At 42.8% G+C, this 20,032-nt stretch overlaps 2 protein-coding genes and 1 long non-coding RNA gene across 3 annotated transcripts in view; 2 read left to right on the top strand and 1 right to left on the bottom strand.

The window, feature by feature from the left end:
* Window positions 1–12,714, bottom strand: part of raph1b (Ras association (RalGDS/AF-6) and pleckstrin homology domains 1b) — a 44,585-nt gene extending 31,871 nt beyond the window's left edge. The window contains exon 1 of the mRNA XM_019878517.1: window positions 12,244–12,714. The gene's annotated coding sequence lies outside the window, so the exon portion shown is untranslated. The remainder of the gene's footprint in view (window positions 1–12,243) is intronic.
* Window positions 12,715–13,603: 889 nt separating this feature from the next.
* si:dkey-1h24.6 (T-cell-specific surface glycoprotein CD28) lies at window positions 13,604–15,126 on the top strand. Its single transcript, XM_019878379.1, has 4 exons — window positions 13,604–13,866; window positions 14,034–14,360; window positions 14,420–14,541; window positions 14,808–15,126. Exons 1-4 carry the CDS (start codon window positions 13,785–13,787, stop codon window positions 14,919–14,921), a joined length of 645 nt encoding a protein of 214 aa, XP_019733938.1. The 5' UTR covers window positions 13,604–13,784; the 3' UTR covers window positions 14,922–15,126.
* Window positions 15,127–17,299: 2,173 nt separating this feature from the next.
* Window positions 17,300–19,316, top strand: LOC109520866 (uncharacterized). The gene is made up of 2 exons (XR_002169251.1): window positions 17,300–17,995; window positions 18,266–19,316. It is a non-coding gene; the product is annotated as an uncharacterized LOC109520866 (long non-coding RNA).
* The last annotated feature ends 716 nt before the right edge of the window (window positions 19,317–20,032 follow it).

Genomic DNA, 20,032 nt, shown 5'->3' with positions numbered 1-20,032 from the left:
AGTAATATCATATTACTCCTGGTCAACGACACAGTTGGACTTCGAGGCCAATTATTCAGACAAGCAACAAAACAGACAAGTTGGCTGTAGTGCAAATCACGAGGCCAGCTTGAATCGTAAAGGAGGCCACGTCTGGTTGCCATTACAAGGAGGCTGATCTCCCAGCCTCAGCGGGATTCTCCATGCTTCGTGCGGAGAGTGCTCCGCGGGGAAGAGAACACACATGGTGAGAATTATGGAATAATGCTGCGTCAGGAATGTTCCCACGGTGGCCCGTGGGGTCTGACGAGGCTTCCTATTGGCTGGCGAGCTGCCAGTGGGGTTTATGAATAAAATAACACGCACATACAAAGTTATGTGATACAATGCCTCTTGCTTTGGCCTGCATATTGACCTGCGGGTGGGTCCGAAACATCGGCCTCACACAAACTTGAATCATCTGTGCATCATCACCGTAGAGGAGTAACCCACTAAACCATATGACCTCAAACACGTCATTTGAAGCCTGTCACGGTGGGTGCTCGTTCGTTTGCCTGTGTGAACCACAAAGCGAGAGAAAAAGAGGAAGAGAGGGAGAACATCAGAGCAGAAAGAGATTAGCAAGATACCCAATTCAAGAGTTTGCTGCCAAAGTATTAGTCAATGACATCCACACACTGATATTTCCTCGGATTACGCCTGCAGGTTTGAGTGATTATCAAGGGACTTTTCTTTTGCACCAAAATGTGGCGTCAGTCTGCTGCAGCTGCTTCTCCTTTAGATTGTGGGTCACTGCTATTCTCGCCAGAGTCCTCCAGTGTCCCTGGTGTAATCAAGACTGAAGAGCAGTGGGCCTGCTTGCCTCCATAAAGTAAATTATGTGAATGACTTTTGCAAGCTGCCAGGCAAAGCCACGACTGACCTAGGTGTCCTAAATCGATTTATACTTTTCACCCCGTAGCTTCCAGATGCTTTGAGGGCAGGCTGCCATGCCCATCCTCTGCCGCCCGCCATCATAACAACGCTCTCTCTCAAACATTAGCTGGTTTGATTGCAGGCAAGAGATCTAACGGGGCAAAAGTAGGCTTCAGTGCATATTTTATGAGAAAACAAGCCACTATAAAGCAGATAAGTCATGAATCTTCATGCAGAAAATCCATCCGATCTATTTTCTATAAACAGGTGCTTTACTCCAATAGACCCCAAAACACTGAAAGCAAATAACAGAACACAGATTATGAAAGCGGGGATTCATCGGCACTGAACACCTTTCGCTGTTCGTTGATTTATTTTCGGTTTTACGTAAAGTGGCTGTAGCGTAACAATCGCAGCCATTTTCCAAAACAACAACTTTGTAAATGATGTAGCAAAATCCCAAAAAAGGCTAGATATACTTGTGGCTACATACATAGCTTGAAGTACTGTACGTTCGTCATCCACTCGGGAAAGTCACTAAGCAAACACTGTTGAACTCTGGTCACACCAGCAATGTTTATTCTTCTGGCATAACAAACTGCAGCGCGCAGGCCATTTCATTAAGGCAATCGGATGATGAAGAAATAAATCCTCCTCCTCTTCCCATGTCTTCTGATGTGATACATCACCCGCTGTCTCCTTGCACCATGCCTTTCTCCTCTCCTCTGAAGTAGCCCAATAAGCCTCAGGCACTCCATACGCTCTCCACATCACCGAGCCACACGGACGCACACACACAAACCCGTTGTGTGTTTGTTGTGGGCGCTACAGCAGGACCGTGTGAGCATGATTAAGAAACGACCTCAATGAATCACCTTCTCCAAGACATCGTTGAAATCTGATGCGGGTGATGAAATGTTCTCGACACCCCCCCCCTTTTTTTCTTTCCCCCGCCCCCCCCCCCCCCCCCGCACCCCCCCAACTCGGATGTCAAGACCCCTTTTGCTTTCTCGACTTTATGGCAGTCACAAACATCTCTCAGCTGTGTGACAATACGACGACAGGAGCTACACTTCCTGTGACACGCATCATTGGGTTGAATGAGTGACTGACCTTAGATATCACTGGAGCGGGGCGCGGGAAAGGGGATTGTGGCGAAGGGCAGCAGCCCCGCAGTAAGAAAAAAGCCACCTGTTATTGTCACGTTCACACGGATAAATAACTTAGCAAGCTTAACTTAAATGGTGTGGTGAAAAATGACACTCGTTGCGCTGGAAGAATTGTCGAAGCAAACACACAAAACACTTGATCTTACTCTTCGTCTGAGACTACAACCGATAAGGTGAAGTCCACACAAACACTGTTTTTTTTTTATGAAGCATTACGTTTGACGACGCAACACCCCTGCTTCTCCAACAAGAGGTTGGGGTTTAAATATCCATGGAACATTTGTGTGGACTGGAGTATGCATGACCTCACCGTGCGAGTGTGTATTTTGTCCTACTTCCTCTCACATGCCAAAAGCCTCCCTTCTTCGCTTAACATGAGATGTGAATGTGAGTGTGAATGGTTGTCTACATGCCGTGTGACTGACTGGCAAGCGGCCCAGGGTGCACCCCATACCTGGGCAAATTACGGCCCGCGGGCCGGATCCGGCCCGTTGGTCTTTTTAATCCGGCCCGCCGAAGGTTGGTGCAGTACACAATTAAGGTCCGATGTAAATTATTGCATTCATTTCATTCGTACTTGTAATGAGAGGCATTTCAACGCCAGGCGGCGCAGTTACTTGAAGTTGCAGAGCACAGGGAGGGAGGGAGGGGGAGACGATACAGAAGCCCGCGGTATCGCTAACTCAAGTAACTCCGACTCAAGGAACTCCGCTCGATACGAGGGAATAAGTGTGTCCGCGCCGCTATTTTCAATCATTGGATCCAAAACGGCGACACGCAAGTGACTCTTTATAGCAGTGAGTTTTACTGGAATTGCGAACATTTTTACGTCATGTAGATCATGGCATCCAAACGAAGAGGAACAGTCATGGCCACGGAAGAGAAAGTGAAGTGTATCTGATCAGACGAAGCGGGTTACAAAGTACGAAACATTCAGGAGACGCTTGGAGTCTGAGAGGCTCAAATCTACGAGACTTTGAAAACCGAGGAAGCGATTCTTGCTCAGTCCAATTCCGGGTGTTTCCATGCTCAGAATGAATTGCATGCGGCTCGACGGACAGTCGAGTAAATAAACGTTTCCTGGAATGGTTTGACCGTTCACGCGCTAAAAACTTTCCGCCAACTGAACCGCGAATAAGAGCAATCGAGTTACATCGCGCTATGGGCATCGAAGACTTGGAAGCGTCCTGTGGCTGGGTTCAAAAGTTTGTCGCACGACATCAGCTGAGCAACGCTGTCTTGGTTGGCGATCGAGGGGAGGTCAAGTTCGAGACAGTGAGTGAGTGAGTGGAAAGAAAGCCGCCAGGTCTTATACTCGTCTCATTTTGCAGCAGATAGTCCCAACTTTGTTGTATTTTGTCATATACCTGTACTTTATGCTGCAGTTTTTGGGCAATGTAGTTGTCGCTTGTGTTGTCACACATGTATGTTGTAAACATACTTGGACGTTCATACAGGACATATACCACAGTTGTTTCACTGTTCTCATTGAAAAAAGTATGCTCATACCTTAATGCTTTTGTTCTGTTGTTTGGTATGGACTGTCAACATACACAGTTTTTCATATGTACCGTATCTTGTGCTGACCCGGCCCACCTGTCAAATTTAGAAATCAATGGGGGCCCGAGCCAAAAAGTTTGCCCACCCCTGGGCGAGATTGATCTCTACTGAGCAAGAAAAAAACCAAAACACTGAAACATGCTTGCTTGTATTTATTGTACATTGGCAGTTGGGACAAAAAATGTGACTTATGTTCCATTATTACTGGCATACAAAGACATTGTGCTACCTTCATGGGAAAGTTAAAATCAGAAAGTGTTGTCATGTTCATCTGACTGAAAAAGAGTTACAAATGTTGCACAATTAGAATTGTTTTGCATAATTTCACGGAACAAATCGTTTTTCTGTAAAATAAGTGCACTTTAATTATCTAGCAATAATACACACTCTTATCAGCTTCTGTAAACAATGTCATGAACTTATTTCAACATAGAAATAAAATTGAAATCGGGAGTCGATTTCTAACTTTTGGCCCAGCCCTCCACAATATTTTCTGCTTCTCATTTGCCCCCCCGGGAAAATAATTGCCCACCCCTGCTGTACAGTCTCACCTCAACTGCTGCAAATTGTACTGCTGGGAATGCCTATTGCTTGCAACTGACCGATTTGGTGTTTGGAGCCACACTGGATTGTTTTACTAAGGCAGCAAGGAAACGGCTGGGCACTTACAAGCTACGGTGCGTTTAAAAACGTTTGGGGACACTCGCGTAGCTCTGCAGCTCAGTGAACAGGCACTACATTGGTGAGTAAATGCATTTTATTTTACATTTCTTCTTGTCATTTTATTTCGTTAGTATTAAATTCGTGGTAACGAAATTAAATGACAAAGATACAAACATGTATCAAATATATCTGCTCACCTGCAATTTATAATGGCGCATTGTAGTCACCTTCGTGCACGAAAGTTCGTTCAATCTCAGCTGTTAGTCAGTTATTAGTTAGTCAATTATGTCAGTTATTTGCTGTTGTATCGTCGATTTTCAAAATGCAAATGATCTGTTTACTTTATTTTCAAAGAACAGTTTGTTTTGTTATTGTTTGGTTGGTGTCTTATATGAAACTGCGACATTGCGCAATTTATTGGACAGACTTGTTTAAGATCACACAGCATAATTTGGGTGGCATTTTATTTCGTATTTTTAAATCATCTTTTTATTTTTGACTATCTGTAAATGTAGTTTCCTGCTCTTAATTGTGAATGCATACTTGATGGTTTTAAATGCTCCTGAAATTAAGTGCTGCTTGACGAGCCTATACAGTATTGTGTTCATAATATGTGACGTCACTGAAGGCCTAAGGTTGAAATGCACGGCCCGCCACTGCACACATGTATGTTGTTAACATACCTGGACGTTCATCCAGGACATATACCACAGTTGTTTCACTGTTCTCATTAAAAAAAAAAAAGTATGGGAATACTTTCATGCTTTTTCTGTAAAATAACTGCACTTTCATTATCTGGCAATAATACATACTCTTATCAGCTTCTGTTAACAATGTCATTAACTTATTTCAACGTAGAAATAAAACTGAAATCGGGAGTAGATTTCTAACTTTTGGCCAGGCCCTCCACAATATTTTCTGCTTCTCATTTGGCCCCCCCAGGAAAATAATTGCCCACCCCTGGTGTACCCTGATGCTCACTCGTCAGGTAGGTTAGGCGTGACACTGACAAGGACAAGCACAGTACAAAATGGATGGATAGTTTTGTGGCGCATCAGCTCCATAGAAACCATAATTTGGATTCTCTGGCTAACACAAGACAGTTTTTCAATGTTTGCGTGGAGACGGTTCCTTTTTTTTCTTGTTCAAGGAGCAGGAGCCAGTTGTAGGTCAATGCCGACTCTTTGCTCGAGTGTGACTGCTACTAAGAAAATGAATGAGTGGAGTGTGCCCTCCTTGTGTCTGCTCCCATCACCGGTGTTAACTGGTGATGGGAGTCGTTCATTTGCAGTTATTCCCCCCCACCCTCCCCCTGCAGCATTTTGGAAGACTTTCTCCAAGATTTGGGAGTCTCTTTGTTTGTCCATTCAGAGGATTTGTGCGGTTTGAGGTCATTCTTCTTTCTTTGCTCACCATATCTGTTGGAAGAGGGTTAAGGTTGGGGCTGTCAAGGTCGGCATGCCTTAAATGAGCTGACTTGGGCCACTGGGGCACAGTCATGCAAAGTCACCCATGAGTGCACAGTCATGATACTCCAAATTTGGAAGCATACATTTGTTGAATGGTACAATTAAGAACTAATATTGTTGGGAAGGTTATATGGGGTTCACATGTACTAATTTGTAACACCTTAACTGAAGCAAGGCTAACTATTATCGTATCTGGAAACGACATTGCATAGGCAGATGTAATCCACGGTAATACACAAACAAATACTAAATCCAATAAAATACTCAGGTTAAAAGAGTTAAAATGTCAGATTTGATGACACGATAGTCATTTTAAAAAAGTGTCTGCATTTCATGGGAAGACACCGATAAAACATACGTACTGTCCCTTTCAAAAATTCACAATCTTTGCCTTATGGCCTTGGAGTGACAGAAACACAACTCACAAGAAGATGCGACTAGCTGAGAGTGAATGAATGATTGTCCAAGACTGGTTTTAGACCTGAAATATAACTACACGTTTGGTAATTAACAGGGGCCACAGCCAATCAAACAATGACGTTCAGATGAGTTTCAATCTGTTACCTTGACGTGGTGAGCGGTCAGGGCCAGCAACTCTTCTCTGCTGGCGAAAACATTGAAAAGCACTGACCTACAAACCCCATTTCCAATGAAGTTGAGATGTGTAAAATGTAAATAAAAACAGAATATAATGATTTCCAAATCTTTTAAAATCTATATGCAACTGAACATACTACAAAGATATTTAATGTTCAAACTTTTTCCCCCCAAAGATTGTATCATTTAGAATTTGATGGCTGCAACATGTTCCAAAAAAGCTTGCAGTTGCCAACAAAAGACTGGGAATGGGAGAAAAGAAAAACACCTGCTTGGAACATTCAACAGGTCAACAGGTTAATTGATAACAGGCAGAGTTGTTCACAAGCAAGGATGGGGCAAGGCTTCACTACTTTGTGAACAATGTTTCTCAGCGTACAGTTGCAAGAAATTAATGGATTTCATCACCTATGATCCATTAATATGATCAAAACATGATATTATCAGAGAACCAGAGAAATCACTGCATGTAAGCAGCAAGGCCGAAAACCAACAGTGAATGCCTGTGGTCTTCTATCCCTCAAAGGGGACTGCATTAAAAAAACAAAAACAAAAAAACGGTATCCTTGCGTAAAGAACAAGTGGAACCAGGGACACTTCAGAAAACCATTGTCCATTAACACAGTTCATAGCTCCATTGAGCAGATGCAAGATGCAAGTTAAAACTCTGCTATGAAAAGCCAAAGCCATATAGTGTACAGGTATCAACAACACCCATGAACTGCGTCAGCTTCACTAGACCAGATCTCATCTGCGATGGGCTGACGCAAAGTGGAAAAGTGTGCTGTGGTCTGACGAGTCCATCCAGCTACTCTCTGAACCACTTACGTAGACACCGCAGACTGTCACTTAATGTGGTGCGTATGTGGGTTTGTCAACTTGTACCATTTTCAGTATTGACTGTTTTTATTCCTGTAAAGCACTTTGTGTAACAGTTTTAATGTATGAGAGGTGCCATGTATATAAATTAGGTTTGATTTATCTTCGCAATAGTCATGGGTGTGCTGGAACCTATCCCAGTTCTCGTTGGGTGAGCGGTGGATACACCCTGAACTGATCACCAGACAAATGCAGAGCACAAATACACAAACGACTGTTCACACTCACATTCACACCTATGGAATATTTAGAGCAGTGGCGCCCAATCCAGTCCCCGAGAGCCCCTATCCAGCCTGTTTTAGATGTCTCCTCCCTCCAACACTCCTGATTCAACTAATCAGCAAGCTTTAAAGAAGCCTGATAATGATCCTTATCATATGAATCAGGTGTGTTGGAAGAGGGAGACATCTAAAACAGGCTGCATAGGGGCTCTCGAGGACCGGACTTTGGCACCCCTGATTTAGAGTCTCTAATGACCTTACCTTGCAAGTTTTTGCAATGTGGGAGGAAACTGGAGCACCCAGAGAAAACCCATGGACGCACACGAAGATGATGCAACCTCAACCCAAAAGTCGGAGTCCGGATCTTAACCCACGACCTCCAGAACTGTGAGGCGGAGCTTCCCCACCATGCCACCCAGGTCTGACAAGTCTTGGTTTGCAATTGTTTTGGAAATCATGGACATCATGTTCAGGCCAAAAAGGAAAAGGACCATCCTGAGTGTTATCAACGCAAAGTACAAAAGACAGCATCTGTGATTGTGTGGTGTGTTAGTGAACATGGATTGGGAAAGTCGCACATCTGTGAAGGACCTTTAAAGCTGAAAGGTACATACAGGTTTTGGAGAGACATGGGCTGCCATCCAAGTAACATCTTTTTCATGGATGCCCCTGCTTCTTTAAGCAAGACAATGCCAAGCCACAGTTTACGTGTGTTACAACTGCGTGGCTTCGCCGTCAAAAGAGTGCGGATACTCGAATGGTCTGCCTGCAGGCCAAACCAGTCTGTCACTGAAAACGTGTGGATTATTATGAAGCGAAAAACACAACAACGGAGACCTCATCTGTCGAGATCTGCACACGTAAAAATGTTTAATAATCACCAACTCAAGTGGTCATAATGTATTTTATCCTTCAAAAATTATGATTCTCTCCTTATTGGATCAATATTGATTCTGAACTGTTCCAGACTATGTACTTGGCAAAATTACATGTTGTTAAATGCCATTTGTATAGTATTGATGTTTTATACAACTGCACCCTGAAGGTGGTGCTGTGAAAAGGTAGATTAGGTCGGGTCCACCCTTACTCGAGGCCCAGTTAGCAAATGCACCACCTGGCACTGTATTGTTGAAGTTCAGTTTGTCATGTTTACACATTTGGATGCCAGCTAAACGCTAACATTGTAACTGTAAGAGGGATGCTGTACAGTCAGTGTAAAGTTCAATCATTTGATTTAGATTTACAAATACATTCATTTCGCGTACACCCTGTTGTTCATATCAGTTTTGATTTTCATGTCTTACTGTGTTACTGTGTGGGGCCTACACACGGGCGCCGCATGTAAGATGGAGAGTCAGACCTGCAAACTTCATTTCTGAGATCATCTTGTGAAAGGATCCACTGTGTCGCCCGATTGTCACAGTTGCCCTAGCTAAAGGGTGTAGCCAAATAGGTTAGTTAATGAATCATTATTTGGCAAAATGTTTGTGAAAGCTCTGCAAGTGATTTAGTGCCATTGCGTGTGCTGATACTAGTTTTGGACTGCGCATGAAAAGGCCAACAGGAAGAGCAACTATTTGTGAAACGGGTGAGATTTTAGGCTAGAGTAAAGCCAAATAATCATTGCCGTCATTTCCCATTTCCCACTGCTACAGACAGCTGCTGTTAAAGGTCAGCAAAATGTCAACAGAACAAGGGCCTATACAAGCTGGTGACCATGGGCATGCAGCGAGAGAAGGGACACACCTTTGCAACACACACATTACTTCTCCTTTTGCCGAAACACAATCGAAGCAAGGAGCTGAGTCTTGCTGCAGACGATGATACTCTCCATCCCAAATTTCCTTCTGTGTGTGGGGCTGGATCAGGTTACATTTGAGCCTCTGGTGCGCCATCAGAGTGCGCTGAAGTCGACGTTTCAAGCCGCATCCTCCGGTTGTAACACAACCGGAGGAAATGTACACTGCTGCCACCCGCTGCCTTGTCTTTTGTGTGGGGAATTTTTTGCCCAAGGATACGGGTGGGTTGCTGTTTGCTTGGATGGGTGGGAGGAAGTCACGCACAGCCCTCACGCCACAGTGCTGAAGCGGTGACAGACAAGCACATGAGAGACTCTCGCAACAGCACGCATCATGTTCTACAGTCTTACAGCATCATTGCTCAAGCCTAAAATGAATTTGACTGCTGTTATTTTTATTTCATCAACTATATGCTCCTGCCAAAAAACAGGCAGAGAAAGAAGGCAGCATCGACTTTCAGCCAAGTGATTGTGAATGTAAAAAACACGTTTTCTCTTACGTCGAACTTCTCTTCTCAACAGCATGGAGAGGGGAAAATGATGACAAAGCATGTGTGTGCTTTTAAACAGTAGCCATGAAATGACTAACTCCCTTCCAACATATTTTACCTCTTTGGCTGGAAATTTAATCCGTCTGCACTTTTTATGGCTGAGCTGTACAGCAGCAGTCCAAACGTTGCACCTTGGGGCATTTAAGTGTGCTGACAAAAATGTTTTGTACACTTGTGTTACATATCATGTGTGTGTACAGCTACTATTTAGCTTACCTGTATGCGTGCTTATCATTGCCGCAACTCGGGTTAAGAATCCGGACATAAGGCATCAACGAACAAAACAAATTTGGCAATGCAATCAAGCTGCACAAATAAAATTCAGAACATGATGCAAAGCCACATGCCCAAAGGAGCAAAAATCCACAATAAAAAATATTTTTCGATATGTACTTTCAGGATCTTCTATGGAGAGTGAAATCTGAATCCTGCTAAAGATTAAGCAGATAAAAGCTAAAAGGCATCTCACAACAGGGACGCACACGAACAATCCATTAACTGCAGTGTAAGCAAATGGGGCACACTGTTGCCACCAGACTCCGAAGAATGCAAATCATGAATGCTTTAGGGCAGGGGCCCCCAACCTTTTTTGCCCCACGGACCGGTTTATGTCACACAATATTTTCAGGGACCGGCATTTAAGGTGTGGCGGAATTAATACAACAAAATAATATGGTATGAGCTGCATGAAAACTGTGGCGTTTTCGAAATATAATAATAAACACAAGGAGCGTCTTATCTGGCCGCAACACTCCGATCGCTATGGCAATGTTTAATGCCTTCAAAATACGATACAACGCAAATTCAAAGTGCATGAAAATGACGACTCACCACAGCACCGAGCTTGATTTTCTGCAACCAGACGGTCCCATCTCGGGGTAATAGGAGACAATGACACCTGAAGTGTGTGGTTTACGTCCGGTCTACTTCGTAATTTCGTTTTTGTCGCCGTTGCTCCAGAAACCCCCTGCCTCACACAGGTAGGATGTCGGAAATAGCAACAGTGCTATTGTGGCGATCTCAGAGTATTCAGCCATAACTTTAATCCAGTTGTCTCGAACGTACTTTTAAGGCCGCCGTCATTTGCGATCTCCAGCAGTTTTTTTTTTTACTCATTTTGCGAGCTCCTGCGTTTTGTTTTGAAGTAATCGGTCACGTGACGGAGAAGCGTGTGTCAAGCGTGACACAGACGGATGTAACGGATAATCCGGTAGCTTTTCAAAATAAAACATGTTTCGTATTCTGAAATAAATAAAACGGAATTAATCAAGTTCTTTCTGTGCGGCCTGGTACCAAATGCCCGGCCGACCGGCGGTTGGGGACCCCTGCTTTAGGGCACAAACGGCCCTGTCTGAGAATAAAAGTCTGGGGCAAGAGGGCTGATCGAGTGTCATATTGTTTTGGTAAAACTCCCTCTGCATCACAGGGGCTTTGTTGAGAGACTGACACTCATACCTTGGATGGGTTTTGTCATACAAATGACACATGTTTGCAATCTTGGGATCCGGCCAGATGCTGGCATGACATTCCGCTCCCTGCGAATAACCTTTCAACCCCGCATGGTGTGTGCGTGCGTGCGTGCGTGCGTATGTGTGTGTGCGTGCGTGCGTGTGTGGTGGTATGTCATTTATGCCAGTCGAAGCAAATAGGTGTTCAAAGTTTGTACCAGCAGTTTGGCTGAGACTTGACACTTCAGGCAGCAGTTTGTAGGTTCGTTAGCTTTGAATGGCTGCTAACTAGTGTGAACATAGCCGCCGGTCAAGATGCACAATCCCAGGCGGTGACGTCACTCAACAAAGGGGATTAAACCGGACTATTTTATAGTTGATACGGTACAACAAAAATATGTCTCATACGTTTCAATTGATCCGTTAAAGTTATAAAATTGCCATTTAAATGAAGCCGTACGCGGCCACGAGCAGACGCTGCTGGCCTCCCCTCGCTCGTCAGGGTGGAGACTGCTACGCTTGCAGAGCGACAACTGGGCAAAGAAATACTGTATCCCTTTCCATCGCCACAAGTCAATTAAACGCATTAATGATAAACACATAAAATCGCTGCCCTATCCATTTGTAACCCGACTCCCAAAATACTGCCAGTGCCTTTTCCCAGGCGGTCCAAACACCACGCACACCCCTTCTCCCTAAGAAAGGAGTCATTCAATGGCCGCATTGGGGGGCTCCCACAGCTCGTCCACATATCCCTTCCTTCGGGCCACACGATTTACAGATGCTCCTTTTGGAATCACAATAGCGTTTGAGGAAATGCGGCAGGATGCTGCTTTTCTTGACATTGTCAACGGCGTGCGGCATAACGATAATACATGGATGAATAAAAGAATGGATATTACCTATAAAGGGCGTTCCCGAACGCCACAGGGAAAGTTGGAAAATGAGATTCGAACACACGCACATCGGGTCAGTGAATAAAAAAACTACTTACAGTGAAATGGGAGTCACAAAGAGGGTCCTCTCCTCCGATTGTCTCCTTCCCGTTGGTGGGGGGGGGGGTATAACAGTCGTGTGGGAAAGATGCGTCACACTTCTCGGGTGGTGAGCCGCGTTGAAAATGTATGAAAACTACTTAAAACTTAAAACGTCCTCATGTTTTCACGCTCAATTCGGTCAACATGTATCCCGGACCGCTACCTATTCTTCTCCCCGACCGCGTAAGGGACACGCGCGTCTCCGCCGTTTCCTGTCCAACCCAGAACCCAAGTTGCCTTCACGACCTACGCATAATCGGACATTAAAGTGTCCAATCCAATTGTCGCGTCGGTACTGTATACGCTGGATACTAGTTTCGCTGTAGCTTCAGACGGAAACGGAATCAAATGCGTGCCCTGTTTTATCTACATAACAAACCTACAAACAAAAAACGCGACGTGTGCCTATTCGCCCCATGGGTGATTGGAGTAATACAGTAGTTGGTGATTCATTGGCATCGCCAACCTCCGCCTCGCCTCATCCATTTCAGTTAAGAATGACAAACATTTTGGGAACTCAATACTTCTATTATCCAACAATCCTATTCATCGACCGCTCGTAGTGACCGTGCAAAGTAAATACTGTATTATATTATCAGTCGATATTTTCTACCACCTTTAGGCCTATCATCCGTTCACCCGCTGGGTTAAATGGATAGTCTAATGACGACAATCGGTTGAGGAAATGGGTGGCACCGAAAATACAACTTTGAACAAAATTGGCTTGTTTGCACGGCAGTGATGAACGTCAACAGGTTTATAAGAACACAATGCTGTGTTGCCATCTAGTGGCCCAACCAAGTACAACTAGCGGTCATTACCAATTCAACCTCAGAATCAGAATCAAAATCAGAATCATCTTTATTGGCCAAGTATGTAGAACACACAAGGAATTTGTCTCCGGTATAACACGCTGCATTAGTATCATCATAAACAAGGACATAACAAATATGTATCGCAAAAATATTGCGATAGACATTCAACAGAATACATAAACAACAATTAAAAATAGATAAACAACACACAAAAGAATAAATCACCAAAAACAAAGCAGAAATGTTCCAGTGGTCACGCTTCACAAGAAGAAATTGTACAACATTAATTGAAATTGGAGCACATTTTACAGGTTTTGAGAGCTTTCTTCTTTCTACCATCAGGTAATGAAACTACAGAATCAGTTGTTTCAGAGAAACACACACAGTTAGTTTGACCTTTGTAGGGAACATAGCATTGCACAAGATATAGATACGATTGATAAGACACAACAGTACTCTTCAAAGTAAGGTATCGCACTTGAAAAACCAAAACGTACATTTGTGTGTCTGTGGAGCTCTTGACCTTGCATGTTTGCGCGCTCGTGACGTAGGTCACAGGTCACACGAGGAGAGAGAGGAAATTTAAGGAGGCGTTTGCAGTCACAGGATGTCTTGAAGACAAACTGCCACTGTGAATTGAGGGAACGAGACAAGGCAAATTCTTCCCACCGCTTAAGTTTTAAATGACGGCCTGGGTGATTCGGATAATCTTGGGGTACATGATCTCTATGGCTAACCCAATACAGAGCATGTGTCCCTGCAAATGTAAGTACTGCACAGGCTTTCATTGGAACTACTATTCATACCGGAATGACTCATTCCAACTACCAGTAATAGAGTAAATTCTGAACATTGACTCAAGTTAGAGTGGGCTGTGGGGGCAATGTGTGAGGATGAAAAATTCTGGATCATAATGACATTTTCCTCAACAGATGAACTACAAGCCTTGTGTAAACATGACCCGGCCACAATCTATGTCCCGTGTCCGATGCTGGTTGGTGAGGATCTGACATTTGCGCTTCGAAATGATGAACAAGTGATTCACATCCAAAAGTGCAACTACAACAAAATGACGGTGGATTGTGAACCAAACCCAAGTGCTGAATTGATGCTACGTGAGGTCAACACATCAGTCAGCTTTGTCCTGACAGGAGAGATGGCCAAAAATGGCGGACTCTACAGGTGTGAGGGCACGGTCACATTCCCACCTCCTTTGAAAACAGAGATGAGCGCTGTGGGGATTCTGGTGCATGTCGAGGGTAAGCAGAAAACACTTGGCACATTCAGCACACTGCACATATTCAAATGGTTCTCTTAGGTCACAAATGCAGCAGTGGGAAAACAAAAGAGGGCAATGGACACCTCTGGATTTGGATCACTGTGCTTGGAATTCTCTGCGTCTACAGCATCATTATCACCATTATCGCAGTGGTCAGCAGGGTAAGTCGCATCCAAATAAGTAGACAGTATGTAAACTAAAGACAAGTTACAACACCGTAGGGATGGACTGGAAGAGAGAGCGGGAGATAGCACCTGAATGGATAAAAATTATTTGTAAAAAAAGGACTGAATCCATTTTCTTGCAGTATATGTAAACTTTAGGTGTAATGGCCGCATCCTGTTATTTTTGTGGCATATCTACAGTATCTGCCATGTGAGCCTTGGGTGCGGTATATTTATTTATTTTTCTTTTGACATGTTTGCAGGTCAAGGTGAGGCAGGAACATTTCCAAAACGACTACATTAACACCAAACCTCGAGGCACCAGCCAGCGTAAGAGGGAAAGAGGCTTTCGCAACACTCAACAACTGAACTTTTGATTTGCTCTATAGTCAACTGCCCTATTTTATGAATGTGTGCCTTCTTCAAGCTTGGTTTATAATTTAGACAATTTCTTTGAGTTACAGCAGCTACAGCTGAGATTTTGCAAAATACATATAAAAAAACAACTTCCTGCATCTTACACTCATTCATACATTTGTAGTAGGAAGACCCCCCTGTGGTTGAAACAGGTGGTGGTGTTAAGAAAAAAATAACCACACTCGGGGGTTCTCTTTAAATTCAGTAGCCACAATTTCAGATGCCCCCCTTTCCTGTTCTCATCACCAAATGACCTTTTTACAAGCCTTAAAAATGAGTTTATCTCAAATACTGTAATGACCTCGTTTTGAGGATTTTTCTTTCTGCTGAAACTGAAGCAACAGTTTGTTTTCTGAGTACTGAGGAAGATGAAAGAATTGTTATATACCAAAATCCCTTTCAAGACAACACAGCATGCAAAGTTTCCTGTTTCTACCACAAGTTTCCTGCCTTTTGCAAATGTGGCTGCTTGAAAACTGTTGCTACGCATACCCTTTGTGCAAAAGTAGTGCAAGAACACATTTTATTGGCTGCAACCATCAGCCCATCGCATATATATGGTACATGACATCATTAAAATCTGCACTAGAAACTGGAACAGAAATCAGTTACAGTCCCATAGTACAGGGTGTCCATAAAGTCTCTTCACCATTTCAAAAATTTACTAAAAATGCAATTGATTAGATATTTTATTCAGATTTGTTCTATTGTATTCGGTGTTTATTAAAGTTTTTAGCACACTGCATTTGTGTGTTTCAGGGATCCTGTTTGTTTGTTTGTTTGTTTGTTTGTTTGTTTATAATTGGTCCATTTTTCTTCAACGAGACATCAATTTCTGCAAATGTTTACCTTGACCTTTTAACTGAATATGTGGCACCACAACTGAATGACCATCAACCATCATTTTTCAGCAAGATGGTGCACCACCACATTGGAGGCTGCATGTTTGTAGGTTCCGCAATCACACATTTCCAGATCGGTGGATTGGAAGGGATGGGCCAATTCCTTGGCGCCACGTTCACCAGATATCACTCCCCTGGACTTCTTTCTATGGGGCTATGTTAAAGATATCGTGTATCCAACCAAGATAAGGTACATTACTGACCTAAAGCAAAGGATTACTGATGCCATTGCCACAATTGATGAGGCTATGCTACAGCGAACATGGCAAGAAATCGAGTACCGTCTTTATGTGCTTCGTGCAACTAATGGTGCCCATGTAGAAGTGAATTCAAAGAGGTAAAAAAAAAACGTTAATAAATGCTGAATACAATAGAACAAATCTGATTAAAACATCTAATCAATTGCATTTTTACTAAATTTTTGAAATGGTAAAGAGACTTTATGGACAGCCTGTATTTTAATTGACAGTTAAATATGTCAGCTTTCCATCTATATCCCGGTTTGAATACATCATACAATCCCAAATTCCAATGAAGTTGGGACGTTGAATAAAACAAAATAAAAGTAGAATAAAAACAGAACGTAATGATTTGCACCTCCAAATCTAAAAGCAGGATCCTCTGTAGGAAAAGGGTTGAGTGCCAGGTCGGGGATAATAATCTTGAGTGAGGGGTGGCTGGACTGGGAGATCGACAGGCAGGTCGGTGCAGATTCTGTTTCGGTCCGTCGTGGTGAAGAGGGAGCTGAGCCAAAAGACGAAGCGCTCAATTTACTGGTTGATCCAGTGATTCCCAACCAGTGTGCCGTGGCACATTAGTGTGCTGCGAGAGCTCTCACGGTGTGCCGCGGGAACGAACCAAAATTCACGTAATTGGTAAGAAAACGATTTATTAACAACAAATAATGTATCTTTGTCCGGTTATCTATGCCAGCAACTTACAGTGACAGCAAGAACAAATAAATGACCTTCTGTTAGATGGTAAAAAGTAAGAAACTGACAAATATATCCTCTTTTTGTGACAATTTTGTTTGTTGGTGTGCCGTGCGATTTTTCAAACTTAAAAAAAAATGTGCCTTGGCTCAATAAAGGTTGGGAATCACTGGGTTGATCTACCTTCCTACCCTCGCCTATGATCACCAGCTGTGCGTCGTGACTGAAAGAACAAGGTCCTGCACTGTAAAAAGGAACTTTTGGGTGTAGTAAATTACATCTACTAAATGTCATATCTACATATAAATTTGGGTTTTGATGATAACTCAAAATAATGGTGTAAATACAACACAATGTATTCATACACTGAACAAATTGTGATACAAGAATAATATTCACTCAAAAGTCGCTCATAACTTTTACACAATTAAAAGACACGACGCATAAAACGTAGAAACCCAAGTACATTTTACTTAAATTGAAACCAATTTGAATGCGCACGCTCATTGAGGGCAGCACGCGAGTCACGCATGCATCAGCCAATCGAAGGAGGAGCTGCACACCGACAGCCCCCGCCCACAGTTGGATGACTTCATTGTATCAGAAGCACTTCATTCAAGGTGGGTGTTCTCATTGAACTACTTGGCAATAAACCGTTGCATTCATCAAGCTTGCCAAAGTTAACTTGCCACTAGTGTGTTAAACTGACTTTAATCAGTTTCCTATACTATGGTGATATCACTAAAGTGTTTGGTGTGACCCAAGGAGAATTAATGAAGAACAGGTGTGACCACACGCCAGGAATGGCATTGCTCATTGCGTGGCCAAAAATTATGTCCACGTGTCTGGCAGCACTTGCTCACGTTATCTAATGTAATCGTTTCTTTCCATCTTAACCATCGAGCAAAACCGTCTCTAAATATATCCTGATGTAGTCTAGTTAAAATAATGCTTCCTCAAAATAGAGCCCAATCTAAGTTGTAAGCCAACATGATGAGCTAATGTTGTTCAATATATGACACATTTTCTCTTTTGTAGGTTTTGGTCTGTGCACTCAAGTCCTTCTTTAGATAGGTGCAGAACAGTATTCACAATACACAACATAACCCCCTCCCCCCTCCACTCAAACACAGGTCATTGTTTTAATATAATTCTCTCTTCTTTTAAAGGTTTCTTGCTGTGTGACTATAGTCAGTTTTGGTGAGTGTAAAAACGACGTACACCATTTTTGTTTTCAAAATGTCTAATGAGTATTGTACTGTACGTGGTTAATCACATTAACACAAAATTGTATGGGGTGAAAGGGAGATTGAAGTGGTTTACAGAATTTGCTCTCCCTTTTCATTTCACTATTTTGGCCAGTTCCATATCATATTCTTCAATCCTGGAAATAATATCTGGCACATGCTACTGCTGTATGTTCTCACCCTGACAGTTCATTGTATTGACACAATATTAATCTCTTAACAGAACCTAAGCACTGAAGCAAGACGTGAAGCAGTTTTCCGTGCTCTCATACTGTACCCGGGGGAGGAGGAGGATGACCTTTTTGAAGATTGCTGGGTAATACATGATTTTATTTGAACAGGGTACAGTGCATTTGGTGCGACAGATGTCACCAGCTTGTCATTCATGTGTCATGGGTGCCATTTAGCCAGTCTTGTTCCAAGTCTTTGGTGCCATTTACTGGCCATGGCAATTCATCTTGGTATTGAATATGGACATTACAATGAAATTGGAATGTCTGTAAGATGAGGAGATGCATTGTATACCAGTAATTTAACATGGTAAACATGCTTATTTGATATTTGTTCATGACTGTGTGCCGATAAAGAAAGATGTCAGCTAATTCAAATGATTGAAACGGTTCTATTTTTCTCGTTAATTGCATGTAGCAGGACAATCGCAGCAATGCAGCTGAGCATACCCTCAAGATCCTGGTGGTTCATGGGGCTGAGGGAGAGGATCCAGTAGATGTCTCCGTCCTTGTAGAAGCACAGGAGATACTGCCTGCATGCGGTGACACCGCGAAAGCCTGAATGCTGTTGATGTGGGTGATCTACGCCCTCAACCTGGCCTACACCACTCCACTGCGCTACACCTTTGAGGTATTTCAAAAAATTTTGCTAGGACCGAACGCAGTGAAGCTCTAAATTCCACAATCTGAGGGTGAAGATGTTATCATGAAGCAACATCACACACCCTCAGACAGTGACCCAAGCCCTCACCTGTTATTTATTTTTACCTGTTGTAACCTGTTGGCTGATGTTCCTGTTTTCAACCTGTAGTTCAAAATGTATCTTCAAAATACGGTTGCGCACATTTTGGTGCAATAGTGTTTTAAAATTAACAATATTAAGATTTTGATTTAATTTAAGAGTTAAAAAAATCATTTGACAGTATAACACATAATTTTCTTATACTGGGCTGAAGATGTTTGTATGGGGCTAGATTGCTGCCAGATGTTTATTTTTTTGTGGGGTATCTTGGAAATATGACATGTATTTGTGTCCTCTTTCACTTTTATATGTTATAGATCCAGTGGTGGACCCTGAGGGCCAGCAAGGCCTTCTCTGCTGGCCTAAACATTCTCAGAAAAGTAAATTTACTTTTCTGAGAAAAACATAAATTTGTTATTTTATTTTCATAAATATGTGAACAAAATTATTCCCTGTATTCTTTACGTCATATTATTTCCACTTAGTTGAGTGGCTTTCAATGTTATTTTAAATAACATTGAAAGCCACTCGAAAAATAACTTATTTATTTTGGTAGAGTTTTTAACCAATCATATTTCAGCTAGCTTGTGTTGCCATGTAAATTAAACTTGCTCGGGGCCTTCAGATTGAACAGAGCAGGCCCCTGTGCGCTGTAAATGAACGGGCACCGTCAGGTTTCAATAGCCAATCAGATCAGACTCGTGATCTGTATCCTGACTTGTTCTCGTCTCCTACTAGGGCTAGCTAGGAGGCCTTACGTCGAGACTGGCCGTGCGCGTTCGGTGATTGGATTAGCGCCTTTTCTGTTTCCTGAGAATTGTATCCTGACTTGTTCAATAAAGATTTAAAAAAAAAAAAAAAAAAAGATTGGATTCGCGTCTGCTAGAGCTGTCACTCGCATTTTAACTCAAAATGGCTGAAGGAGAAGACGTTGATCTGGTTGCAGAACTACTTTCCACACAATTTTCAAGACGGGCCTTCCACGAAAAGCTGGATATTGTGCAAAGAGGTCGCCCAA

Source organism: Hippocampus comes, unplaced genomic scaffold, assembly GCF_001891065.2.
Source record: "Hippocampus comes isolate QL1 unplaced genomic scaffold, H_comes_QL1_v1.1 scaffold345, whole genome shotgun sequence".
NCBI classification, from domain to species: domain Eukaryota; kingdom Metazoa; phylum Chordata; class Actinopteri; order Syngnathiformes; family Syngnathidae; genus Hippocampus; species Hippocampus comes.
This window is presented reverse-complemented; position numbering and strand designations above follow the sequence as displayed.

Excerpts from the sequence above, each read along its gene's own strand:
- si:dkey-1h24.6 (XM_019878379.1), top strand. The coding sequence starts at position 13,785 with ATGACGGCCTGGGTGATTCGGATAATCTTGGGGTACATGATCTCTATG. Across the intron at positions 13,867-14,033 it reads GAGCATGTGTCCCTGCAAAT|ATGAACTACAAGCCTTGTGT; the intron begins GTAAGTACTGCA and ends TTTCCTCAACAG. Across the intron at positions 14,542-14,807 it reads TTATCGCAGTGGTCAGCAGG|GTCAAGGTGAGGCAGGAACA; the intron begins GTAAGTCGCATC and ends ACATGTTTGCAG.